At 39.7% G+C, this 27,303-nt stretch overlaps 3 protein-coding genes across 4 annotated transcripts in view; 1 reads left to right on the top strand and 2 right to left on the bottom strand.

Annotated features, from left to right (window-relative positions):
• Window positions 1–628: 628 nt before the first annotated feature.
• Window positions 629–10,342, bottom strand: atg4c (autophagy related 4C, cysteine peptidase). Of its 2 annotated transcripts, none has more exons than XM_063891980.1 (11): window positions 10,140–10,342; window positions 9,884–10,005; window positions 9,016–9,099; window positions 8,653–8,883; window positions 6,694–7,021; window positions 5,700–5,770; window positions 4,510–4,712; window positions 4,150–4,228; window positions 3,292–3,368; window positions 2,687–2,806; window positions 629–2,256 (listed from the first exon to the last, which is right to left on the bottom strand). In XM_063891980.1, exons 2-11 carry the CDS (start codon window positions 9,957–9,959, stop codon window positions 2,089–2,091), a joined length of 1,437 nt encoding a protein of 478 aa, XP_063748050.1. In that variant the 5' UTR covers window positions 9,960–10,005; window positions 10,140–10,342; the 3' UTR covers window positions 629–2,088. The 2 variants fall into 2 exon arrangements, 1 of the variants encoding a protein (XP_063748050.1); XR_010166484.1 differs by having other exon boundaries at window positions 2,178–2,256; window positions 3,253–3,368.
• A 709-nt stretch (window positions 10,343–11,051) lies between these two features.
• Window positions 11,052–27,303, top strand: part of dock7 (dedicator of cytokinesis 7) — a 42,516-nt gene continuing 26,264 nt past the window's right edge. Inside the window, 15 exon segments of the mRNA XM_063890957.1 lie at window positions 11,052–11,171; window positions 13,103–13,132; window positions 14,046–14,145; window positions 15,726–15,901; window positions 16,286–16,354; window positions 16,476–16,605; window positions 16,713–16,925; window positions 17,148–17,233; window positions 17,325–17,391; window positions 17,900–18,049; window positions 18,617–18,697; window positions 18,819–18,981; window positions 19,497–19,639; window positions 19,754–19,847; window positions 20,041–20,203. Coding sequence (XP_063747027.1) covers window positions 11,134–11,171; window positions 13,103–13,132; window positions 14,046–14,145; window positions 15,726–15,901; window positions 16,286–16,354; window positions 16,476–16,605; window positions 16,713–16,925; window positions 17,148–17,233; window positions 17,325–17,391; window positions 17,900–18,049; window positions 18,617–18,697; window positions 18,819–18,981; window positions 19,497–19,639; window positions 19,754–19,847; window positions 20,041–20,203 — 1,703 coding nt within the window. The 5' untranslated portion in view covers window positions 11,052–11,133.
• angptl3 (angiopoietin-like 3) lies at window positions 21,362–25,872 on the bottom strand. Its single transcript, XM_063890511.1, has 7 exons — window positions 25,221–25,872; window positions 24,546–24,656; window positions 24,250–24,361; window positions 24,017–24,130; window positions 23,627–23,722; window positions 22,712–22,984; window positions 21,362–22,604 (listed from the first exon to the last, which is right to left on the bottom strand). The coding sequence occupies exons 1-7, from the start codon at window positions 25,746–25,748 to the stop codon at window positions 22,420–22,422; spliced, it is 1,419 nt and encodes a 472-aa protein (XP_063746581.1). The 5' UTR covers window positions 25,749–25,872; the 3' UTR covers window positions 21,362–22,419.

Genomic DNA, 27,303 nt, shown 5'->3' with positions numbered 1-27,303 from the left:
AAAGTTGGAAAATGTCACTGGTCCTTTGCTTCTGCATACTTGATGTTCCCGCTCTGTCCACACAGACGGCTGGTCATCCGCTGAAGGAAAAAAAACACATGGACAAACACAGATCAGATAGGGGATCTAAATGATGCCTTTATGTGTTTTGCCATTTCTCCTCCATGGTGAAGAAGAGAACAGATGCGGGATTCTTCTCTTTTTCTCCCCGTCCATCTTCCCCCTTTGCCCCGGCTTCCTCACAGAGGGGACAGCTCCCTCCTTTAAAAAGCAAGGCTCATCATAATACAAGAATTTGTATTGTACAGGAAAACAGTCCGGCATAGCTCAAACTAAGGGGGCAACTCACAGATTATCCATGGTAACAGAGCTTTGCACACAAGGATATTTTCTTTTCCTTCTGCAGAGGAACACAATTGCTGCCAGTGTCACTGGGTCACATTTTTTCCGGTCCCTGGTTAATGGGCTGTAGAGATGGTTAGCACGTACGATTAGTTTTAATCTACTACATTTGACCGGGAGAGAAAGGAATTGAATACATTTCAACACATCGCTGAGGTTTGTATCTAGCACTTTCTTATTCAACTAGTGACCTCAAATTCAAAAAGTTGATGAACAGGAAGCAAACTGATTAGAAGAGTCAAATAGTTTGCCTTTATTCATTTTTTTTGGCAGTGTTAACATTTTTTTTTAACATTTCTAAGTTAATTATTGCAAACAGACATACATTTGTAATGCAAAGATACAATAGATTCAACCGGCAGAACACTTGAGTGCTGTGAAAGGGATCAAAACAAAGTGCATGTTCCAGTTTGGCATCATTGTACTTCTTCACTTCACTAGTTTGTTACGATGGAGATCCTGTAAAGGCGTTTAAAAAAAGCATTATAGCATTTAGTCTCTCACTGCTGGAGACTAGATGGATGAAAAGGAAATCAAAAGAAGAAAAAACATTAATGACCATAATATGAAATGTAAGTGAATCCCCTTTCTATTGCTTATTCTATAATATATATATATATATATATATAAAAAAAAGGGATGGCTCGAAATGATTAAATTGTTTTGAAATGATTAACCAAAATGGTTCATACATGCAGCATATAAAATAATAAACATTTGGAAAGTTGATATGTCTCCGATTTCATTATGAGGTGTAGATTGCTACAATACAACTATACTAAACCATGTGACTTCAAACTTTTTATGTTTTTTACTTCAGTGTAAATTAGACAAATACAGTAAATACTTTATATCTAAATAATTCCATCGTTAAGTGTAGCTCGTTACGGATAGATGAGGTATAGCACATGGCATTATCCATTTGAAAAACTCTGGCCACTTTTTTAAATACCACCTAAAAACACAGGAGGCACACAAACAATCACACCATTATATGTTATTGCTCAGAGAAAGACATAAGCTGTAACATGAATAAGAGACATGTTGGCACGATAAGGAAATAAGGATCCTTCAGAACAAATGTCATGTATGCTTCTGCAATCGAGGTGATTCAGACAGGGGAAGAATTCATCGTGTCTAATGAAATGTTTTGGCAGAATAGTTTAGTAAAAGTTTCCCAATGTTCAGAAAGCCCTTTGTCCATATTAATTACGGCTTTAAAATAATTATCTTCCCCAACCTCTGTGAAAATAACACGCCACACAATCTATAAGCCTTGAACACTGGACCTTAAGATCATTATGAGAAAAGTATTTTTAAGACTTCTTGAACATGAAGTAAGTACAAAAGAAAATCTTCCAAAATAAGTGTTGATATTTGGTGCAGAATGAGTTCCACTAGATGTTGCTTTGCATAAGACGACATCTTATCTCATTAAAAAGAATCTGAGCACCAAAAGCTTCCTAAAAATGTTCCGGAAGCTCACAGTTCCAGACAACAAGTCAAAACAATTTTTTTTGGGTAAAGTCTGATCAGAATCAACATTTTGAGGAGGTATTAACTGTAGTTTTAAAAAAATCCCATAAGCATCAGTGTCCCAGCAGACTAAAACACAAAGCTTTGGGTTCATTAAACTCGGATTCATTCAAAGAAGTTCCCTGTCAGTAGTCTTTTAAAACAGCGCTGTCAAAGCAGCACAAAGTCCCCGGTAGTGGTGACCGTCCTCGATGGGTCACGGATAAAGGGCCATTCTCTCTTCTCCGGGGTCAGGCCTGCAGACAGGTCGTAATCTCTGCTGTGACCTTGGACGAAAGTGAACGCGGGGTATTTCTCCTTGGCTGACGGCTGCAGCACCTGGAACAACAACAGAGCAGTGATTCAGAGGAGTGCGAGTGTTACACCATACTGTACACTTCATAACAGTTTGCTTTCAATTTCATCACTTAACCTAATGAGCGTTGTCTTATTGCACCTCCTATTTTAGATATAGAGGGTATTGATTTCAATACAATTTCTCCAGAGAGTCCTCTAAGCAGAAATTTGAGAAGCTAAAGGGGGTAAGACTTACAAAATATAGCCAACATGTTGCCTGGTTGGAGAAGCAAGGAGACGATTCATGGCTAAATGGTGCCATCTACTGGTCAACTTTCATCACTAACACACATTTTCAGAGCAGGAAACAAAATACATATTGCAGTATGGTAAAAATATGAATAATAGTAATAATAAATAAGTGATGAAGGGATTTTTAAGAAGGCCTGTTGCTTACAATACTGTTCCTTACCTTAGAAAGCTCCTGGCTGATTCTCTCGTAGTCTTGAGCACTTTTAGAGTAGAAACCTATGGTGCAACTTGGGTCCATCTTGCTGAAAGGCATCTTCTTCGGTGAGGGGCAATGATATGACTAGACAAAAACAGACAAAATACATGAGAAAATATTCATCAAGCTGTAGATAATGTGTAACAACTGCGGGGCATTCATACACTCCATGGCAGCGTCAACAGCGAATAAGATGTATCCTCCATCATTTGATGAATTAAATCCTATTTATCTGCTGTCACTGCATTCATAAATGTACAACTCTGGTGTGTTGTCACATTGTGTACCACGGCATGCAAAAGCATAAAACAAAGTTGCTATACAGAGCTGTGTGAGGATTTTTATGTATGGGTCCTGAAATATTCAGGCTCACAGTACCTGATCTGGTATTTGCCGTATTTCTCTTAAGTGGCAGCTTCACACATCTGAGCAGCAAATAAATCAGCAGATAGGGACTCGGTAATTGGGCCGAGGGCTGCTTTAAGATTCATACCCTTAAGTACTAACAGAAACTATTAAATTCACATTACCTGGGCTCCAGTCAGCTCGTCTGTGTAATTTCACATTACCTGGAGAGGGAAATCGCTGGTGCTGACATCCACAAAAGACTGACAGTAATGAGGGTCCATGTAAATCAAGCTGTCATCTGCAAGGACAAAACAAAAGACAAGTTATTCAAAAACATCGGATTATTACAAAAACGCGCTTCTCTCCAATTTCTATGCAGAGTAGCTCAAAGTCACCCGCTTGGCCTACTGTTAGGCTTGTGTGCGTCAAATATGCCTCCCAGAAGGTTGTTGCTTTTTAATATCCACCAGGGTGGATTAAATCCTGCATAATCAAATGCGTTTGTACAAGCACATTCTTTACACCGACAAAAAAAAGGGGTTGTCATTTAATTTTTCTGTGGGGGAATTACTTTTACAAACACGCAATTATATTCAACCATTTGCATATGATAAATGCAGCGCTGAGCCGCGGCTTGGCAGGGAGAATGTATTGCTTGTCATTTAGACATCATCCACCACTGTATTTCAAATTGGTAAAATGTAAATGCGTAAATATTGACTGCCAAGATGTACAACTGAAGGTTCCTCCTGGCTCCTGAAGGTGATGAAGAGTGGCTCACTTTGGGGCCCGGATGAAATGTAATGCATGCCTCCTATGGAAATCAATTACAGCTCACAACTTGGGAGGTTTACTTGTGATAAATGGGTGAGGCTTTGATGGGTCAGAGAGAATAAAGTAAGCGCTGCTTCACTTTGGTTCCATATCCACTCCTCTCCGTTTTCCTCACGCAAACAGGAATATATTAACTTACTTTGTCTTTTCACATAAGAAGGGTATATTATGCAAAATAACCTGTTATTCACACCAACCTCTCTCTCATTGTGTGTTTTTGTGTTTCGCATTACGCCAACACTAACCTTGAAATCCTACGAAGAAGCAGGCCTGTTTCGGCTTCCCTCCGATGATGCCTATGCAGTACTCCAGACTCAGTATGCTCTAAATGCAGAGAGAGGGACAAAGAAACACAAAGTACATCTGACTAGGAGCCTAAAGTCCTACAATTTATTTCCATATACAATAACTCAATAACACTAAAACATGTTTGAAACTCGCCATTCCCCATAATGTCTACTTTCTTTTTACAGTATGACTATAACTGTTACTTAGTTTACACAAGAAAGTATGAAAAAAACATGATCAAACACCAAAAATATTAAGAAATGATCAGACTGAAAAAAAATGTGTTCAACTACCATTGACCTGTATGTATCTCTCACCTTTGCAAAGTTAAAATAGTCCGGGTTTGTCTTTTCCCCTCCCAGCCTCACAGGGATGAGGATGATGACGGCTCGGCTGTCAGTCAGGGCGGAGGCTGACACCGGTTGGTCGCCCTGTGAGATGGGAGGGGCATCGGATCCCTCTGCAGAGGGCTGCCCTGCTCCTGGTGCCCTATGGCTATCGATGACATCAGCACTGTACACTGTGGAGGATCAATAACACAAAGGTCATTTGTCTGCTCTCATGTCTGGCATGTCTGTCAGCCCTCAATCCGTCAGCACTCTGACACTCATCAGGCTTCCCCTGGTCAGTCCTGATTTTTGAAATATGATATTTCATATATCAAAAATATGAAATATTTGAAAATTATGTTTTATGAATCTGTGAGATACTAAGTTCTTCTTTCTCATAACTGTCTGCAAAAGTGTAGAGATAGATGCATATTTGTTGCCAGTCAGTGTCTGCCACATTTTATTTTGAAATATTTCACAAAACGGGGTTCTGTGAATTATTCTGTGGGTATCTATCATTTACTTTTACAAAGAATTGTTAAGCTTCTTATATCAAACGTTTTAGAAAATGACACGTCCACCACAAATGTTCCGATCCAAAGATAACCCCCTAATTCCTTGTTTTGTCAAACCAACCATCCTAAACCAAAAGAGATTTAATTTATAGTAATGTACAACAGATAATCCTACATACTCCTACATATGTTGAAACAGGAAACTATGCTTGTTAAGATTATATGCTTGATACATTACTTAGAATATTATCAGTAGATTATCCACATAGTTAACTGTTAATATGATTTGATTGACATTGTATTAATTGGGACACTGTTACGTCATCAGCAGTGCACCAGTTAATTCACTCCCCATTTTCTCTCACTCTCTAATATTAAACTCTTAACACATCTCAGACCACCTATCTTCTGCTCTGGCTATTGAGTTGACACACATAAATCAAAAACCAAGTTATTGAGGTCAAGCAGAGTTTGCTTTGGGATGTTATAGATTTGGAGTGAATGTATTTTTGGGGGAATAGACACAGTGAGCCTCCTGTCACCTTTCTATTCAGCTCCACAGTCTCCCCGCAGCAGCAGAAAGAGATGGTGGAAAAAGAAGGGTCAGTTTGGGCGTTGTGCCCAGTATCCTGTTTTTATCAACAGCAGGCTCATCTTTCATACCTGTGCAGTCCTGGGAGACATAAGCAGTTATACCCGCCAAGCCAGGGTCCATCGCCTCCTCGACAGCTTTCCTAAGAAAGAGACAGAGGAAAGGGAGAGAGGGAGAGAGGGAGAGAGGGCAGATGAATGTTGTGAGGGTTTTTTTATATAGAGCTTATGTTAAGTGAACATCAGCGCTATAAACTGTATATCACTTTAAAAACAACGGTATTACTGACTTAATAATAAGGTAATTAGGGTCAGATCAGTGTGTCTGTTTTTTACAACAGTATATGTGGCCAGGGAAAGGAAAGTTTGGGGCTCTCTGCTGGAGCGGTTACCTCCGCGACCCTGACGGAAAAGCGGGAGAAGATGGATGGATGGATGGATATTTAATACACCACAAAATTCCAGTTCATTTGCATTATTTTATTTATCTGAAACATACTCTAGCATTATGTAATGTTTTATCCCTACGGGTTTTTTTACCGTCTTTTGCTTTAGCTAGTTACGTTTGGTAGGCGGTACCCCACAGCATCAGGAAGAAAACCACCAGACTCAGGGATAGATTTAGCCCACTGGCCATAAGACTATTTAACGCCTGAGCTTGCACTATTTGTTATTGTTGTTTTTTTATTCAAATGTATTTCTATTTTGTATGTCGTGTAACTGCATTATTGTAGAACTACTGAGCAAAGTTTTTCATTCATTACATAACTGCACATTCAATGTCAAGTGCTTGATTAGTTGATTATAATAAATTAAATATCAAATCGCCTTTCCACTGATTGATGAAATGATTTCAAGGAAAAAGGACAAACATTTGTTGGTCACAGGTTCTTGTTCTAGCATGCTTCATTTTATATTGTTCTAAAACCTTTGAGTATCAATTCTCTTTTAAAGACTGTTCCTTTACTAAATGATAAATCAAAGCATTATTGCACACAAAATCTAATATATTTCCCAAAAATAATTGTTGTTGTGCCCTAAACTTAAAACATTTTCTTTGACTTACTTGAGGATGTGTGCCACCACAGCAGGCCCATACCAGTCCCCTGCCTGTTTCCCCATGGTCAGGCCGGTGCGGATCAGCCTGTGGAGGCCTAACTGAGCCGAGGGGCTGTCCCCGAACCAGGACACCAGGGTGCGGTGGTACATCTCTTTCAAATGTGCATCCGCCTCCTCTGCAGATCCCGCGGCCTGGGTTTGGTGCAGGGGTGATGAGCCTTGGTCAGAGGGCCTGGAGGATCCTTGTAGAGAGGCCACCAGACGCTTGGCTGCGGTGGCAGTCCACGTCTCTGTGTCTAAAGGCTGCAGCGTCATCGCCTCCGACCAAGTCCAGTCTGTGGAAATGAATCAGAAATAAAACATGGACCAAAAAACAAAGTAAATTTTAAAACAGCCTGGGAACGTTATCGCTTTATCAAGTGATTGTAAATCAATCTTCTACATTACTGTAGACACAAATTTGAATGTGATAATTTGTCATGTTTTTTGGAAAATCTTTAAATATTTGTGCTAGTTGATTAGGGTGTCAAGCAAGAAAGGTTGCTAAGAGTTTTTTAAAATATTTTAACTATATTATATCAGAGATACATTATACGAATGCCCATTTAAGAATGTATCAAACTGAAGACCAAGGGGCGGCCACATTTCAAAAACAACCTTTACCAAATTCAAATAATTTAAGAAATTCGGTTTAACTGAAAGTAATATGCAATGAAATTAAAGACGTCACATCAAAACAACTGTAACATGACAAGAAAGAAAAAAGATAATCAATTCATACCAAACATCTAAATCCTACTTTGGTGCAGGTAAAGCTTGCATGTTTTAAAGACCGTGAAAATATTGGAAGGTATTTATTCAACCAGGTATCTGTGAGGCTCTCTGATCCTGATCCTTCAACCCATCAAAGTTCAATTTACAGCATCACCATTGAGAACAAAAAGTCTTTCAGAACTTAGGAAATGTGAGGCTTTTGACTCAAACGAACAGAACCTTGTGCACTTCAGTAACATAATAGGTGTCATTCTGTTCAATTATAAGTTTGAGTGTCCCAGTATTTCACTTTAACTGTGCCTTAGCCTTACAAACAGGGGGGGAGCCAAAGGCGGGGAGAAAGGGAGTGGCCCAGACTATAAAAAGGGCTTGAGTAGAGTCTAAGGCATTAACTAAATGACCTTGATTCAAAGTGAATCAAAGTGAAATTGATCAATAAATATTCTTAAGTGGCCATTAGTCATTTTATAGAGAAATATTTCATTAGTGACATATTTTAGATTTGACAGAAGAACAAGTTTTAAATATTGTTTTCTAAATGACTGCATTAAACTGGCAGTCATTTCGTTACGTGGCCTAGTAAAGTCCAGGACACTTCAGAGACAATATATCTGACAAAGATATGAGGAATTCACTCATTTCAATGAAGCAACTCAATTAAACTTTCCCTTTTAGATTGAGGGCACAATTTTGGTGTATTTCAAGTACGTACGATGACGGATGACATTTCTTTATAACTAAGCGTACTACATTTGTAAAAAATGTTGTCCACATCTTCTTTTACTGTAGTTCACCAGCTGGTTACAATTCTCATTTGCATGAGAACTGCAGGGTGTAAGCAGGCTCAAATATTTACCATGTTGGCAGAAGTTAGATTTGCATTTTTCAGAAGAAAATGTCCATGCTAGTCCAAAGATTCAAATCAGTCTTTCCAGACAAAGCCCCCTTCTCTAACATGAAGAGCAAGCATGGGTTCCCAAAAGTTATGTTTGTGTGGCTCCTAGTTAGTTCTTTTTATTTCTTTAACCAAATTGGTTTTACCCTTTGTTCATATAGTGTTATATAAATAATTTGAGAGGCCTGATCTAATATTTCTAAATACAATTAAAAAAAGATAAAGCCAGAGAGAATTAACATGGTTTTGATGTGAAAAAATATATTTTCTATCCTCTCCTGTCCCAACACCACTCACCTCTGCCCAAGAAGTGCAGAATGAGCGCCTGAGCCAGCATCATTTGCCCGGCTCTCAGCATGCAGCCCCAGCCGCAGTCAGAGGTCAGGGTGGAGCCGGGTAGAGGGGGTAACTCCTCCCTGTAGGTGAGCCACACCCGGGACGTAAAATCCTTGCGGAAAGCATCCACGTTCCCAACAACGGACGCCTCCTCACAGGCTTCATTGCACGCTTCTGTAACACTGTCGTCATCTGAGGCAAACAAATGACAAGTGGTCCACTCAGGATTTGCAGTTTTTCATCTTCTGTCCCGTGGGGATGGTAAATCTACCTGTAGATTTAATCTAAATTTTATGTGTGTGTGCATATGTGTGTTCATCATACCTTCCACCTTAAAATGGTAACATTTTCCGAGGAGAAGCACTGGGGAATTTCTACTGAAAGAGGTCTTTGATTTCAGAGCCCAACCTAAGATACAAAATGAAAAGACAATATGTTCAGGTGAGGGTTAAAACAAAAACAAACTCCAAGATAGTAATAATAATAATATGTTATTTATATAGCAGCTTTCATGCAAGATGCAGCCCAAAGTGCTTTAAAGAGCTAGACAAGATACATAAAAAAATGAATAAACAACAAGTAAAAATAAAGAGTATGGTATATTTACTCGTTTGTTTTTGCACCTACTTCACAGCAGCATTCATTCAATCAGGGTTGATCCCAAGATATCTGACTACATTATTCAGTTTTTTTCAACTAAACGTTAAATAAAATGTAGAAAACACACATTGAGTTTTTAAGTGAACATAAACTTAAGTTGAAATCAAACAATGCCGCACAAAAAAACAGAGTGGACAGTATGACTATTTTAAGGGCTGACTCAGCAGCAGTAAGCTGTTATGTCAGTGGATGATTGTAGTTTCTTTTGTGAAGACTCATGAACCTAAACTGGTGTACATAATGGTTGTGGTATCTCTCTTTATTGTTTTTGTTTTTAGCTGTATGTGTACAAAATTGATAAAATAGTCACAATCCTTGTATGTGAATACGTACTAGGCCAATTAAACTGATTTCACTTGTATAACTTCCAATTTAAGTAACCTAATTCAGCTTAGAAATAATAAAAATGGACTATATGAGCAGGTCGAAAACAGAGCAGCAGTGATTAACAAAAGCAACAGAAACAAAGTGGACACAGACACTTTGGGTGGAAGGGTTGTGTGTGCGCGCCTGGCTTAAGCACATTACTTACTATACTTCACATTGTGCCACACAGACACAAACTTTGTCTTCAATGTTTCCACCTCGTCGCTCCCTTTATTCTCCATTCGGAACAGCAAGGAATGTAACCCATTCCCACACAGCACACAAACCCTGGTGCACAGACATACACACACAAACAAAAACACACATACAAAGACAGGAGAGGTTGGGGGGAATTGACAGTATCAGTATCAAATACACAAATTAAAATTAGGGGGACTGACAGTTTGTGAGCACATCGTTACCTTGGAGTTTCTTCGATCTAGGTTTTCCTGTATTCCAGCCGCTTTGCAGCTCTGTGCAGATGTAACATAGCTGTATATTTGTGTAATACTAAAAGCTTAACACAGTTTATCGGCCATGGCTTGTTTATCTTAACAGTGCTCCGCGGTTGCCTATGTTTACTCTTTAAGGAAGTAAGACCCAAGTCACGTGGTCTTGCGGGGTTTCCGACTGGACCAAGGAGATGCTCGATATAAGAGTCAATGTAGCCCGGTTGGGCGGTGTTTGAACAGTTTGCTGAGGATTTAAATGAACATAATTAAAACTGATTGCTTGTGACAAAACATGCATACTGTGTTGTGTGAAGGCAGGGCGACGAATAAAACTCATAAAGGCAAACTACGCATTCAGCGCGTACACATTCATCACTTCAGCTCTAATTTTTTTTTTTCTGTCACAGTAACATTAACAAGACTGCACGTCCTAGGGGATAAGTAATTATTACCAGGTAAAGAAAATCTGATAACATATTTGTTAGTGCCAAAATACTACAACATGCAATACAACACTTATGATTGGGTGATTGCAAAGTTGCAGCACCTGATGAAAGTTTCTCTTAATTCTTTTAAATCAGATGAATAAACACAACATAAGTTAAACATTTGCAGTACGATTTGGGTCATATCTCAGAGAATGCAGAATTTATATCCTGCAACGAATTTCTCTGCGGACCAGGCTTAAAATTGAAATAATCCGACTGGATAAAAATATTAATAAACCTTCATTACTTCTATAACGGCGGATATTGTGTAAATATGTGCAGCCGTTGCTGCCAAAACGCGCAGGAGCTTTTCTTTGGGTGTGTTCTGTTGCACAGCATTCTGGTAATTACGGTAATGATCCCATTCTCCGGTTTTCCCGTTTTCCCTGTGGCCCGAGTGAGTGAGTGGAAAGCGGAGTCTGCCTGCTGCCTGCTTGCCTGCCTGGGAATTTTAAAGCACATCAGCGGCCACTGCCATGGCTGAACGCCGCGCCTTCGCCCAAAAAATCAGCAGGTAAAAGACTTGAGACCCTGAAACGAGCTGGTTAAAGGCCCACTGATCACTGAATGCTATAATGTAGGTCGCTCTCAGAACACCACCGAGGGAACCCTGTGAAGGAGGCCCGGCCAGCAGCATAGCCAGGCTGCTAGCCGCTTGTTAGCCATATAGGCAGAGATGCTCAGACCCACCCAGACAGACAGCGACACCGCTAGCTGCTAGTCTCACACCCCTACAGGCTAACAAAGGAGCGAGATGTAATGATGTTATAATACATGTATACTGCCCAAGCCTTCATTTGGTTTTGAGTTATTATCTGCACCGACAAGGAGCTACTGTAAGTTGTAAACCGTTTATTTTGGACAATAAACGGTAGCTATCGTGCCTACAGTAGCTAACGATGGGGGGCTAGGTAACGTTACTACTGGTCGAGATGAGACTGAACTTTGTTGAGTTATCGTTTGAGCAAGAACCTCCTGACAAGAGGGAGCAGATGATTGTAATACAGTAAGACTGGAGACAAAAGCCTCCCCCTAAAGCTATTAAATTGCGATCTATTAATCTCATCCACGCCCCTCAGACAGATCAAAGTAATCTCTTTAACAAAGGGCTTTGTGCAAGCTGTCAAATACCTTCATCCCAAGCAATAGGTAGATAAACAGATATATGAATGGATGCTAGATATAAAGAATGATAGATGTTTAGGCTTAGATCGTTATGAACGGCTGTCTCTTAACAGCCATCTACACAAATATGCTTTGATCAGTCATTGTTGATCTCTATTCACTGTAATATAATGATAATATTTATCTATTTTGTTTACGAAAAACAGCAGACTATGCTTTATTATATATAACTACAGATTTGAAGTGGTGCTTTTGCGTGATTGATTTTGGGGGAAACTAATTTTTTACAGATCCGTCAATAAAATTCACTAATGGATTAGTTGACAATAATGTATGAGTGTCAGTTTAATAATCATTTCTTTACTCTAGGACAACCCTCCTATCCAGTAACACATTTTTCAGAAACTATGTACTCAAAATTCCCAAGAAATATAACGCATCACCTTTCTGACACAGTTACAAGAGTCAATGAACATTATAACCTTCACAAAGTTGCTTCGCTTTTGTATCATATTGAAGTCTTGGTGAGTTGTGTCTCACTCACTGAGATTCTCTCAAATAAATAAAGGCTAAACATTTTTCCACAGTTTTTAAGATTCTCAGATTAGCCAACTCTGTTTTCCTTGCTCATGTTATTTACTTCGCAGTTAAAAACAAAGTGCCTTATTATATATATTAAATCATGCTGACATTAGGTAGTAGAACTGATTTAACATATGTAACATGTTAAGGTAAATTACGCAACTTAAGAAGTGAGAGGCCCTGTGCAGAAGGTTAATGTCTCAGTTGAATAATTCTCATATTATGATCTTTAACATCAGTTTATATTTTTTTCCTGGGAGTTATTTTTGTAACCATTTTGAGGAGATTGCCTGAAAAGGATGTTTACTAAACCAAGTTATTCCCCTGTGTGTTGACCAGTGCTAAGTTAAGGTCTGCTGAGAGGCATTAGGGAGAACTGTGGAATGTGTTTATGGGTTCAGTGCTTTTGCTTTTCTCCAGGAGTGATAGTGCTGCAAGACTGGATCACTACTACAGTACATTATTGAGATTATGTCTAAATGGCAAGTTGCATCATTCAGCTGTCATTGTACCTTTCTGCTTAAGACAATAATCTCCTAAACATCATCTAGTTTGCAATTTTGTAATTTTAAGATTGAAGGGTGTTAGTGGCTTTAGTGAAACCAAAATCTGTTAGACGTTTGCAGTACTGCGCCCTGGCTGCTTGGATCACACCTAATCCTTGCCTATCATTACTGTGATCATAGTTAAGAGTTTAAAAAGTAAGCTCTAAACCAGTTATTATGATTTTTCTTTCAGGAAGCAGATTAAAGAAAGGCAGGGAAATGGGTAAGATGGTTTGTTATTATATTAGTATCATGGAATAACTTAGTAAATCAAAATTGTAGGATCCTTATAGCCTTGTTTACACCTGTGTAACTTCACCTTGAGTCCTCAGTGTCTGGCTTTTATCCTTGGTTCTTATTTGTTATTTGTTTGTGTCACTTTGGACTACTTGCTGCGTTGTTGTTTTGTTCAAGGCAAAGGTCTCTGAGTGGTTTTGGTGTTTGCTGTGATTTAAAGAACCTGTGTATGTGTATGACAACAGCAGCGGTTGAACACCTAGATATTTTTGCTGACCAGTGGAGTCCAGAGTTTTTTTTAATTTGTGTCTTTCTTCTCTGTCGCGGTGTAATATATGACATGATTCTGTCCAAGGAGAAACAAAGAGGAAAGCCTAAAAGGACAGGAAGTGATAATGTTAGTTGGCGTCTGTTTTAAATTTTGCAAAATCCAACAGCATGAAAAATATACTCAACAGTTTGAAATACTGAATCGAACGATGTAAGAATATTAAATCAAACTTGCATCACAGTATTACATAAAAGTATGAGGTTAAATTAAATTTGAGTTGTTCAGTCATTTTAATTTTTCTGTTTATTCTCCGCCATATCAGAGGGACACATGCCACATCTGATATTGTGTTGTATCTTTTCATACTACAGTGGCACCACAGTCCCCCTGCCTCACATCAATGTTTTTACTTCATTCTATTTCAATATTGGTCATAAAAAAATGACCTGTATACTGACTAACTGAGCTAATATAATTATGCCTGTGTAGTTCTACAGTATGCTTTTTTGTGATTATCAGCCCTAATTTAAAGCCCCCATTAGGCTAGCCTATGTATCTTTGACAAGTGTGTAGATAACATGGACTGTAAAGATGGACTGTCTGTATTCACTCTCTCCTCTGGTTGCAGGACTGTGGCAGCAGAGGTGAGGAAGCAGATAGCTGGCCAGTATGGAGGCTCTCCACAACTCTTCAAAAACCTCAACGTTGGGGCCACAACAAGCAACACAGTGAGTCTTCTCAAAGACCATGTAAAGAGCACTGCCTAATATCGACTTCCTGTCTCGGATCATTATCATACAAGTGTGACAGCTGCCGTGACTGCTTTGTTTGAAACAGTTTAGATACTGTTTATTTTTCACATTTGCCCAAGTGCATTTCTGGTGTCTGCTATGTTGGGAAATAAATACCCAAGCTGATGAACTTTCTGCTCACAGGCTGTTATGTGTTTTGCTGCAAATAAATCACATACTGGGCTAGATGGGAAACAACTTGCTGTGCTCGGCTTAATGATGAATGAGTTCAGTGTTTTATCGTGCTTAAGATTTTTCACATCTTACTGCTGAAGCTCGATATTTGTTGTTTTTAATGTCTGCATTTCGCATATTTAAGAGCATTCAGATGTATGTTAAATGTTTGGTAACACTTTACTTGAATGGGTGTTCATAAGACTGACATAACATTGTCATAACCATGACATGACACCTGTCATAAACATTAATGAATACTTATGACAGTTGTCGTTAAGTGTCATTTGGTAAGTTATGTCACTTTTGATGCAAAGGTGACATTGTTTGAGATGTGCTTGTTCTGACAACTTCACATAAACCAAGACAACAAAACCTATCATAAACATGTCATAGCAGACATCCATATATGACGGTTTAATGTCGCGCTAAGATATCACACTAAATGTTTTTCTTAAGTTTGACAGTTAGGTCTGCTATGACATGTTTTGTTGTCTTGGTTTATGTCAAGTTGTCATAACAAGGACATCTCAAACAATGTCACCTTTGCATCAAAAGTGACATAACTCACAGATTGACACTTAAAGACAACTGTCATAAGTATTCATTAATGTTTATGACAGGTGTCATGTCATGGTTATGACAATGTTATGTCAGTCTTATGAACACCCATTCAAGTAAAGTGTTACCAAATGTGTTTTTATGTTCAATCAAGTGCCGTATTTTAGCAATGTGGATATCTGCTGTGCACCTTACTATTACTACCCAAGACAAGGATGTCATATCATGTATTTCAATGGCTGCACAGCTGTTGTTTATATCTTGCTACCACTGATTGGCCTTTTAACCACATCCACTCACAAATAAAAGAGGCCAAACAGTGTGTTTGTTGAAGGGGCCGTGTCAATTGCCCCTCAGCAGCCCTGAGCAACAACACTAGCAAACACTCCCCCTCTCATCCTTAATTAAGCTACTGTTGGCTTTTAATTAAACTGTAAAAGGTGATTGTGTTCAAATTCCTCTGGAGGACAGAGGGATACACAGACACGTTCACACTTAAACTGAATCTGCCAAAACAATAATTCCCCTTGGGTTTATTATATTAGAGGCAGAGAAAGAACCATGAAACCATTAGTCCGAGTTTGAAGTGGCAGACTTCCTAATCTGATTACTTTGGTCAAAACTGCACATGAATCATCGCACATGGTTTCCTAGCCTTAAAAGCCTTAAACTGGAGTCTCTTAGACTTTACCAAGGCACTTATGTACAATAGACAAGGTGCAGAAAGAATTGCCTAGGGTCTCTTTACAGCTAATTATATTTTACTTGTCATCTCCCCACAGGTTCCCCTCACAGAGGCGGTGGAGCCGGTGGATTTTGAGGAGTATCTCATCACTCACCCTCCAATCGTTGAGTCGGGTCCCCTGAGAGATCTGATTGAGTTTCCCCCAGATGATATTGAAGTCATCCACACACCCAGGGAGTGTCGCACAGTGGCGCAAGCCGTCCCAGAGGAAGGGTAAGGGTGCTGTGCGGATCTAATGATAAAGGTGGTAGTAGCTAGGAAACCATGTGTCCTGAATTTCCCCGCAAGAATTATTCAAGGTACATCTTATCTTATCTTATCTTATCTTAAAGTACAGGCTTGCCCCATATTTTCTATGTCAGTGTAAGTAGAGAGAGCTGAAATAAAGTAACAAATGTATATCAAGCAAAGTATTTATAATAACTGGACAATAAAAGGATTAGAACAAATAATCTGTATATATATTCAATCTTCAAATTGTAATACCACATCACAAAATGCATACGATTAGATTGATTAGATACAAACCTGCAAACGTACAAAAGTCTGACTGTTTAAATAAAGCGTGTTTGATTGATTGGGTCTGTGTGGTTGCAGGGACACTGATGCTCATGTCAGAGACTGCGTCAGATCCTACACAGAAGACTGGGCCATCGTCAACAGAAAGTAAGGCTTCACCAGATTTTACATTTGAACTCTTAAGAATCCATGTTAATTATTGGTTTCTGTAAAATATAATGACTATTTTGAGAATGAATATTAAATAAATGACTGCTTTTACCCTCAGATATCACAAGCTTGGTACAGGGTTTAACCCTAACACTCTGGACAAGCAGAAGGAGCGCCAGAAAGGCCTGCCCAAACAAGTGTTCGAGGCTGATGAGATGCCAGACAACAGCAGCTACCAGGATGACCAGGTACCACTTCATCTAGTGGTAAAATAAATACAAGTTTACCAAAACACTGTTCATGGCTGTAAGTCTGCCTGTTATACTTGTGTATTTTGTGTTGTTTTGTCCTGTAGGACGACTTGAAGCGGCGGTCGATGTCTATAGATGACACCCCACGCGGCAGCTGGGCCTGCAGCATCTTTGACTTGAAGAACTCCCTCCCGGACGCCCTCCTCCCTCACCTCCTGGACCGTGCCCCCAATGAAGAGATTGACAGGCACAATGAGGAACATCGCAAAGCCCACCGCCACCGCGAAGTCTTTGCTCTGCACCCTGCCCTGGATGAGGTAGAGTTCACCTATTTACTTTTATTGGATCCTTTATTTGTGCTTATAAATGCATATTGTTTGTTACTCTGTCCATGTAAACCAAGGAACTCAATATTGAAAACCAGTCACGTGATGTGTGTAACTTCCTTTTAATAAATGCGTTGTTGTTTTTCATCCCAGCGGTGGTAAAGATAATTTTAACAGATTTCTTTGTTTACAATCTTCTCTGTGGATTTGTAGGAGGAGCCCATTGAGCGCCACTGTGTGCCTGAAGTACCCAAAGAACACTTGGGCCAAAGGCTACTCGTCAAGTGCTTGTCCTTGAAGTAAGTGTTGGGCAGCGAAAAAAAGGCCTTTTAGCACTTTTATTTAACTGCGGCTTTCTGCTGACCCTCTCCTTTTTCTCTCCCCTTGAAGGTTTGAGATCGAAATTGAACCGATATTTGCTAGTTTGGCCTTATACGATGTCAAGGAAAAGAAAAAGGTAAGCTGTTATGCTTTCCTCAGTCTTCTCAGCCCTGAGTTGTTGGGTCCCTTCTGCAAACCATTAAAGTTGTTGGGAGGCCAAAATGAATTTGATGAGTAGACTATAACATTTTATCTTGCGGCCCTGTTGTGTTTGTGGGAATGCAGTTAAATCATACACTGGAACCATGTATCTATCTAAAGAAGACCATCCACTGCCAGTTCCTCTCCACCTCCCTTTAGCTGACAAACACTAGAGGGTAGCAGTTGCCTTGATAAGTAGATCTCTCATATATATTGCTCTGCACAGGAGCTCTATTACTTTTACAAGTGGGTCATTTGTCAATGAAATGTTATCATGTTTGTCAGCCACCTTGGGCAGGAAATCAGGTTGCAGTAACACAGCCATTCACTCCAAAAATCGGATTAAATGCTCCTGTTTTTCATGGTTCGGTCATAGGATTACATTAGCACGTGTTAAATGTATGTCATATTCACCTGTATATCTGCTTGGATGTTTCCCTCAGATATCAGAGAACTTTTTCTTCGACCTGAACTCTGAGCAGACAAAAGGGATGCTGCGTGGGCACACTCAGACGGCAGCCATCTCCACGTTGGCTCGGTCTGCCATATTCTCCATCACCTACCCCTCCCAGGATGTCTTCCTTGTCATCAAGGTCTGTTTTTATTTCCTCTGAATTGTTTTGCCAGTAAATGAACTAGTAATACTATCATATTTCCTCCAATATAATACAACCCTTGTTTATTTATTTTTTACTTTTCGAAGATAAAAAACACTTTTAGGATAGTCTCATGGGTGAAGACTCCCCCAGATACTTTAGATCCTAGCACTCACTAATCAAATCTTTTCTTTTTAAAACTGCCGGTAAAGGATTTATTTTCGGAAATGTTTCTGTATGGCGTTGCTAATTGTTAATTATTTCATGGCAGCAAAACATATTACGCGAGCCATTAGAAACTCTTGAAGTTTAAAACTGAAACACTACCAATACTTTATACTATTATCAAAGGACCTGAGAAGCTTGTTAGCAATACTCCGTAGGAGCCGGTGTTACGCTCATGACGTGCTGAGTAGTCATCAAAAAATACTTGTCTTGCAGAAGTGAACTACAAAAGACAGTGTTGTCTTATTTGAGAGCCAGTACTGTAGTTTAAAATATGATTGGCTTGTTTTTGTTGCTGTGTTTGAGGGAAGTGACTAAGTGCTTGTCCTCTGTCTTCAGCTGGAAAAGGTATTACAGCAAGGGGACATTGGAGAGTGTGCTGAGCCCTACATGGTTTTCAAAGAGTCCGATGCTGCCAAGGTAGGATCAGTTTGAATTAGATGTTGAAATGTACCTGCAACATTCTTAGCTAACATAATAATGAGTCGCCTTTTATCCAACATGTTATCCACATGTTCAGTAAAGTGTCTTTTTCCTGTAGAATAAAGAGAAGCTGGAAAAACTTCGCGGACAGTCAGAGCAGTTCTGCCAACGGCTCGGCCGCTATCGCATGCCTTTCGCCTGGACCGCCATCCACCTAATGAACATTGTGAACAGTGCTGGCAGCCTTGAGAGAGACACAGAGCTGGAGATGAGCCTCTCAGGTGTGACATTTAACTTTTAACACATCCCTTTGGATGTTAACTTTTAAAATTCATCTTAGTATCAAGTGTAGAGGAATAAAAAAAGCCCAGTGAATGTTTTAGCCTACTCACTGTTGTAGTTGTCTGGGGTCAGAGACTATACAATAGACCTGGGAGTCACACAGGAGCATCATGGGCCCAGTCAATACATTGCCACACTGTAACATCTTTATCCAAAATCAACTTTACAACACCAAATTCCACCAGAGATCAAAACAACCAAAGCAGGCAGCGATCTATATTGATCCTCGGTGAGTTATTTTGAGTTTGACCTTTGGTGTTTGTCTAACCTCCAACCTCACAAGGTATTTTGGTAATGCTGACTGTGGTGGTGGCGGCGTGTTTGTTGGATGACACATCAGAGAAATGTATACACTCCCTGGAAATGTGAGATTATTTTTGAGCCTCCCTGGAAAAATCTGTCAAAATGTAAACAAGTAAAAAGCTTGTATTGTTGTTTTTCTCCCTGTTTCCAGAGAGAAAAGGCTCCTGGTCAGAACGGAGGAACTCCAGTATCATGGGAAGGCGCTCCCTGGAGAGGACCACCAGTGGAGATGAGTCCTGTAGTCTGACAGGCTTCAGACCTGCAACACTTACCATCACTAACTTCTTCAAACAGGTCTCCACAACCACATATATTATTTAATTATTTGAATGTGCATGTGTCCCTTTGCTTATCTTACACTGTTCTGCTTTGTACGTTTGTTTTGGATTTTTACACGCTGTGTTTTAGGAAGGTGACAGACTGAGTGATGAGGACTTGTATAAGTTCCTAGCTGACATGAGAAGGCCTTCTTCAGTGCTGAGGAGACTCCGACCCATCACAGGTACAAACATGGAATCGGATTTCAGTTCTTGACCCACTTAGTAGTTGATCATCTGGTGATCATCACTAACCGGCATCAGTGTTCCATTTAATTGCTTGAAAACTTGGAACCCTAAAAATGGATATGTTTTTTTTTCTCTTTCCTCACCTCCCCGTTTACCCTCCCGTTCTGTCCTGTGTGAATGCCACCACAGCCCAGTTGAAGTTGGACATTTCTCCAGCTCCAGAGAACCCTCACTATTGCTTGACCCCTGACCTTCAGCAGGTCAAACCTTACCCCGACAGCCGTGTACGCCCCACCAGGGAGATCCTCGAGTTCCCTGCTAGAGACGTCTATGTGCCAAACACCAAATACAGGTACAGAAAAACTGTGTTATTTTTTCCTATCTTTCAGTTTGCTATTTCAGATTGCATAAACCAAATGCTGTTTTATCTGGTTTCACTTTTAAACTTTTTCATTACGTATTTAAAATGAATCTTAAACTGCCCTTCCATGCCTATCATTCAGGAATAGCTCCATTTGCGCTAGTGGATAACACATGTGCAAATATTATATATAAACACATTGCCCATTTTTGGTATTGAGTGTTAAATTATCCGTGGACTTCAGAGGGATATTTTTACTGTTTATTCAGTAATAGAAGGATTTCTCAGTCGAAGCCAAAACACACATTCATCCTGCAGAATTCAGCTGTGTTGACTGCCACTGTGTTTGTTAATGTCCACCTCGTGTAATGTGGCGGTGTACTACGTCCCTATTGCATCTGAACTGCTGTTTCTGTCAAGGTCATTTTGAGAAAGGTCTTTAATACCAGACGCTGGTGCTGACATGGCCTTGATATCACAGGCCTTGTTTGTCTGCCGATAACCATGCACCTCCCTTTTTGTAGATTAACTAATGCCAGACAATAATTGAGAGCCAGCAGCACTGGGTGAAAGGAAACATACTGTAGCATTTTTATTCTGATCTGAAAATTGTTCAGAATATGTCTCATTGTTTGGTATACTTTTAAACATAAATTAATGTTTTTTTTTAATTATTTGTATGCAGGAGAGTACAGGCACTTAGCTGAAAAACTTGCCAATTTGTTTTATACGTTAAACCACCCCATACCACGCTGTATATGCAGATAACAGCTATATGAAGAAAGTTCAATTTTTAGGGCACATTAAGACTTAGAATTTCTGCTGTTATATTATTGGAAACCAATTTCATACTGCACAACCCACAAGGTTGTCAGCTCACTATAACCTACACTGCTTGTTGTCTTAAAGCTTTTGAGGTTTCCACACTAAATGACTGACCTAAAAGAACAACACAGTACAATATAATTATAATTTTCCATATGCAATGCACAATGAGTATTTCCGTAATGGCAGCATTTCTCCCTTCATGTAATACTAAGAGTATATGAAGGCCTCTTGGCATTTATTTTTTTCCCCTTGAATTTTATTTGGTTCAATACAAAGTTATAAATCAACACACTATAAAAATATACATGTGTGAAATGGTCATTTATTCAAGATCTTTATTTTGTTTTCATAAATATGAGGATGTGTTGGTATGAGGAACATTTAGAGTACTGTTAGTTATTTCGTAATGATGGGCAAGAGTCAATATGACTCGATAACAGGAAATGTATGGAAATTATGTTTTTCTAGCAAACCATCATAAAGCATTGAATAGCATGAGTAAGGTTTAAATACTTAACAGAGTAAAAAAAAAACACAGAACAAACAAAGCAAACAAAAACTCATCAGTGTGCCGCCAAAGCTTTGTACCTCCACTTTTTGTAATATTTGTCTGCTTTCGTGCCTCTACTTAGAAGATGGTTTTCCATGAAACTAGCGAGGAAGCAGTGTAAAAACAAGATAAAATAACAACATTTTCACTGGAAAATGTCACAGGTATGGACAGTTTTTGAGATGCTGGAGATGCATTGTTTTTCTTGAACATTGACTTATATAATTCGGATGCCATATGTCATAAGTGTTGGTATTTCTGTCTTGAGCTGCTGGGAACATGCACAAGTTTCACATCACTAAGATAATATAGGTTTTGAATAAGTCAGTAAACAAAGAACTATTAAATACATTTAGGTTCACTAACATTATACCCAAGAAACGTTATAGAATTGCATCATAATCTCTCCTCAAAGTTCTCTTTCCCACTTTAGGACTCTGGCCTTTTGCAGGCGGCACTGAATCAGACTGCTGGTGAGGATCAATATGTCCATTTTGTCAGTGATTGCAGATGTTGCCTAATGACACAACTGTCGTTACTGGATCACACCCAACAGGTCAATGGCCTGTGTGACATGGTTGCATCATTGAGACGGTTCAGCATTTTTTGAGAGGTGACATTTTGGCCTGGTATCCATTTGTTGGCACCAAACCTCTGGCAAAATGCTGTTCAGAAACAATCCGTTTAATGCTGCAGATAAACTTAAAATGTGTCTGTGTTACTACACTTTCCATATCTATAGAACTTTTTGTCTGAGCATTAGATCTTATCAGTGTTTGTAAAAAAAAATAGTTAGTAATGTTTTAAGAAAGGGTATGATTTGACGGGTTCACTTGAAGCTTTCAGCAGTAGGGGCTGATCGTAGGGTGATCTTGGTCGTCTTGAGTGAGTATGAGGGCCCTGTGCCAGGCTTCCAGTGAATGCCCTTCCTTCTCATAGAGCGTCCTTTTGCCCTCAACCACAAAAACCGTCCATTAAGGTTGGTTTCTCTGCAAGCATTGAACCACCAACCACCTGCCAAGGGGTCAGGACAAAAACCAAATGTTTTAGAAAAACACTTCACGGTATTTAACTATAAAAAAAAATCAATTTCTGAATCAGCTTAACAGTAAACTGTTTACCTGTGTAACTGCGAGAGCAGTTGGAGTTTCGGTGGTTTTCATTATTTCTGTCCGTTGTTGCAAACCTCATGCCGGTGCTGTTGGCCATGGCATCAGGCAGGTCACCAGAATGGTTGCTGACTTCAAGGCTGTAGCCCATGGAGGGACCCTCTAGTGAGAAGCGGTACTCAGCCCAGTGGTTCCCCTCCTTCCAGTCCTCCAAATCAATACGCAGGATGTAAGCTCCCTGCTGTGTAAAGCTGTGGATCTTCTTTAGGCCCAACCAGAAGTTCTCTGCATAACACAGAAACACGCTGTTCATCTTTGTAGGATACTTATTATTCGAAAAAACATGCCTTTTTTGTCTGTGCAATGAATCTCTAAAGGTTAATGATTGGTTTTATTGATTTCTTTTGTGGGAAAAGTCTCTTTGTACAATTTACAAATCATATCAAATTGGAAATTCCTTGGCGTATACTTTTTCCTAGTATTGATAGTTTCTCTCTCGTAGCTATTGAATTCAATCATTTATCAGTTGTACTTTGTCTTTTAGTAACCTAAAGAGACTCATCTCTACTTAAAGCAGACAGGCAAGTCTATGCACTGGTTTCCATTTGCCTTTGTTCGGTTGCTGCACCAAACTGTAAGGTTTAATGGTTAGGTTGGTAGTAACAACTTAAAACCATGCCTGCAGGAGCCACTACTGTGGAATGTTATATGACTGTGCCTATGAATGGCTCTCTGACTCAGTAAGTGCTGCAGGGAAAGCTTTGGTTCAGGGTTGATGTGTAACGATTACTATTTCCTATAACCTGACCTACAGAATGTTGTTGCAAAGGTACTATTATATATATAACAAGGGAGGATAGGTCTAAATTGAGATATGTATAGTTTTGGCAAAGGGTCAAATGTGCATATTTAAAGTAAAATACTCACTTTCCAGATCTCCAAAGCCTTTTTCATACTTCTCCCATGGCTGTTCAAAATCCACTGAATCATCGACCCTGCGTTGGATAACAGTTGAACCTCCATCTGTAGAATGGATTAAAACTATTCAAGTCCAGTTACTGTTGTACAAGCCACACACAAGTTTACACAAGCGTCAGGAAGCCTCCTTTTGATAGATAACATGAATGGGATAAAACCCCATTCTTTGCCCTTACGGATAAACAGTTCCTGTGGCTATCTAGCTAGATAACCTTTGGTCCTTTTTGATTTAAAAAGTGCCAAAATGGCATCACTTCATCGTATAAATAGAAGTGCTTTCTGAATAAAGAAACAGCATTATGATGTTCTCATTTAGAGCTAATAGTAAGTCTTACCCACCTGAACCCATTTCGCAGTAAACGTTGAATGGTTCTGAGTCGCTTGGCTTGATAACATAAATTCCACTGTCTGCCTCTCCTTTGGTAAACAACTCGCTGCAGTCCCTCGGCAGGTCTGAAACACAATTAAGAAAATCAAAATGAGTGCATAAAAATGTGTGTTGTCTTTTTATTTTTAGTCATATTCATCTCAACATCTTAAAATGACTGATAACTTTTTAAAATTATCTTTACCAGTCACATCCAGGTCAGTTGTGTTTGCGGTCAGATATTCAAACATGTCAGGAGCTGCAGGGTCTGAATCCATTGGCTTATTGATTGTATCCTGGAAGCTGTCATAGTTAAGCTGCAAGACAACGGAAATTCTGTGGAGTTTAATGAGGTTGTCAGCTTGAAAAAGCAGAGCTTCCCATCCCAAAGTCATTTGTCCTTTTACCATAAAGCAGAATTTGAATAGTTAGCAATAAGGACCCAATTTCGTTCTCTTAAGATAGCAAAATGTAGTGAAACCCTGTAGAACAGTTTTCTACCTTCTCCTCCAGGTTTTTAATCTTGGTTTTCTGGTTGTCCAGCTGATCATGCTGCTCCTTCACAGCTATCAGCAGATTGTTGATGGTTTTCTCTTGTGATTCAATCACTTCCTGAAAATACAACAATCAAAACATGTATTGTCCATGCAGTATGGGGGCGAATATCCGTTTGTTTTTCTTCTTTATTTCATATCATTATTAATATGTATCTGTAACACAATGGAAAACAAGAGAAAATAAGTAAAGGAGAATAAACTAACACACACATTACTTTATAACTTTGCTTAAAGTCTATTGTTTTTTATATAATTGGACAATTTTGTAGCCCATATGTCTCATTATGTTGTATTAACATCATCTAAGTGGAGAAACTGCAACAGATGGTTGATTAATAGTCTTTATTGTAATTTCAGCATTAGATCATGGTCATAAAACAGTAAATGTTTTTCTTGGACCCATTGCTTTGTCTCAGTCAGTAGAAATTATCATACACATGTCATGTAAGTTAATGTTATTCAATCTAGTAAAGTTCAACAAATTCATTTCCATTGATGGCTGGATTTGAGGGAAACTTTTGATGCAGTTTTATTTCCTTTGCTTTTATCTTCTGTTTATATGCATGGATCATCCACTAACTGATACAATCTTGAATGAGGAACTCTATTAGCTGCTTACCTTGAGTGCAGTGATTTCGCTAAGCTGCTCAGCAGGGATAATGCTCTGCGACAGTCCCTGCAGCCGATCCTCCAGGTTCCCCACTTTGCTCTGTAGCTGTGTACGCTCCTGAAGGATGCCGTTTATCTTAGAGTTGATTTCCATGGACAGGTTCTTGATCTCCTCATTGTTGGCCTTCAAGAAACTAGTGGTCTTCTTCAGTTCCTCCTCCTCCTCCTTGATCTCAGAGGTTACCACTGAGAGCTGGTAGAAGGAGCGGTCGAAAATGTTCAACTTTTGGAATATGTCATTGATTTGGCCCTTGGTTTTGTGGACAAACTCCCGTAAACTCTGGCCTAGCTGAAGGAGGCCGTTTGCGAGTAGACGAACATCATCAAGCATAGCAAACCGAGACTTCGCCTCGGTTGGCCTCACTGCAGTGGTGAGGGCATAGGTGGGCACGGTGGTAGCCTCTACCCTACCTGAGGTCACATGAGGGACGGCAGAAGATGAAATAGAAAGAAGCAACAACAGGCAATAGAGCTTCATCGTGACGTTCTTGTCCAATCGTGGAGTTTCTTGAATATTTTCTGACAGTGTTACACTGCTCCTGCTTTCCTCTACTTTGTGCTTTACTCAGCACTCCTTCCTCTCCCTCTGCCTATAACCCAGACTTCCTTGCTGTTTAAATGAAGTTAGCAGCAGGCTGCTCTGTGTTATATACTGCTCTCCCAGAAGGGGAGGGGGGATTAGTTGATCATTACGATGTTTTAGCTCTGTACCCCACCTCCTCCCAAATCCCCCTCAAGCCCTCCCTCTCTGAACAAACAAATCACAGCAGTGAGCAAATGACATATACACTCCACCCCCCTTCTGTACTACCCATTTAACCTCAATCCCCTCTCCATACCACACCCTGCCTACCCTGTTCCCCATCTGTGGTGCAGAGCTTTAGCTGATCAGCAGAATGCCAACAATGGCATCACAGGTTTCTGATGGATCGTCAGTCTGATCAATCACCAACCTTATAACCCTGCACACGCACATAGCTCTGATTGATAATGCTGTGTGTAATTAATGCTCTCGGGTTTGATTTAACAGCATGCTGAATCAGCCCAGCACCAGGCTCTCTCTCTCTCTGTCTGTCTGCCTCTCTCTCTCTCCCCCCTCCCTCCTTGCTCTCTCTTCATGTGGGGAGGAAGTGAGCCTGTCATTAGTGCCCAGGTTGTGCTTCTAGGCATGAATGATGTTTTAGAGTTCGGACAGTGTGTACTCATCATCTCTGTTTCATTGCTCAGCTTCTTTAAGTTTGTCATGCCTTGTGTGATCATTTTTAATAGCACCACACATGCGACAGGGAATATAGTTTCCTGATAAGCTTAGAAGCTTCTAAAGCATCTTTCCATTGCTCTAAGTCCTGTCGTAAAATTACAATCTTTATGGGAAATTCTTAGTAGGTTGTTTCACGCAGACCTGCAATGTTGGTGAAATATGTCCAGCATCAGCCAGATAGGGGGGAGGAGGTAATCAGCGAAATCACTTGGTCTTGTATTTAATTGGAGTATAAATATTTACAATTTTGGCACACCGTGCTGCTGGTTCCACAACCCCTGAATAAGCATGTCCTGCTCTGCAGTGTGAAGATCATTGCATTTATTGACTAATCAGGGCTCAAAATAAGTTATAATGCTCCCTCTTTTACTGTTTTGCTTTTTTTAAATTATATTTCCATTCATTTTGTCACTTTATGTAGCCAAATACATTGCCATAAATACCAAAAGATAAAGGAATATTTGGCTTAGATTTAAACTGGAATCATTTTAGCTCTCCAGCTGTTAGAGTGCACCTTATAATACCACACAGACATCTTAATGAGCTTTCTCTAGTAATTTGTGGTCATAACGATGGATTACCGCAGGTCTCTGTAATGAGGGTCTGCCTCTTTTTTTGTATTGACAGAGCAGAAAGAAAGGGTTCTATGGAAAAGAAAGACTTGGCTACAGACTGAGTGAACGTGCCAGGAATTTGCTTGAGCAGCATAAAGCTGGTAATGATATACAACAGCCCTCATGCCAGCACAGTGGTTAGCGTTGTGGTTAAGCAG

This window comes from Eleginops maclovinus, chromosome 9 (assembly GCF_036324505.1).
Source record: "Eleginops maclovinus isolate JMC-PN-2008 ecotype Puerto Natales chromosome 9, JC_Emac_rtc_rv5, whole genome shotgun sequence".
Taxonomy (NCBI): domain Eukaryota; kingdom Metazoa; phylum Chordata; class Actinopteri; order Perciformes; family Eleginopidae; genus Eleginops; species Eleginops maclovinus.
The sequence above is the reverse complement of the archived record's forward strand: the minus strand, read 5'-3'. Positions and strand labels throughout refer to the sequence as shown.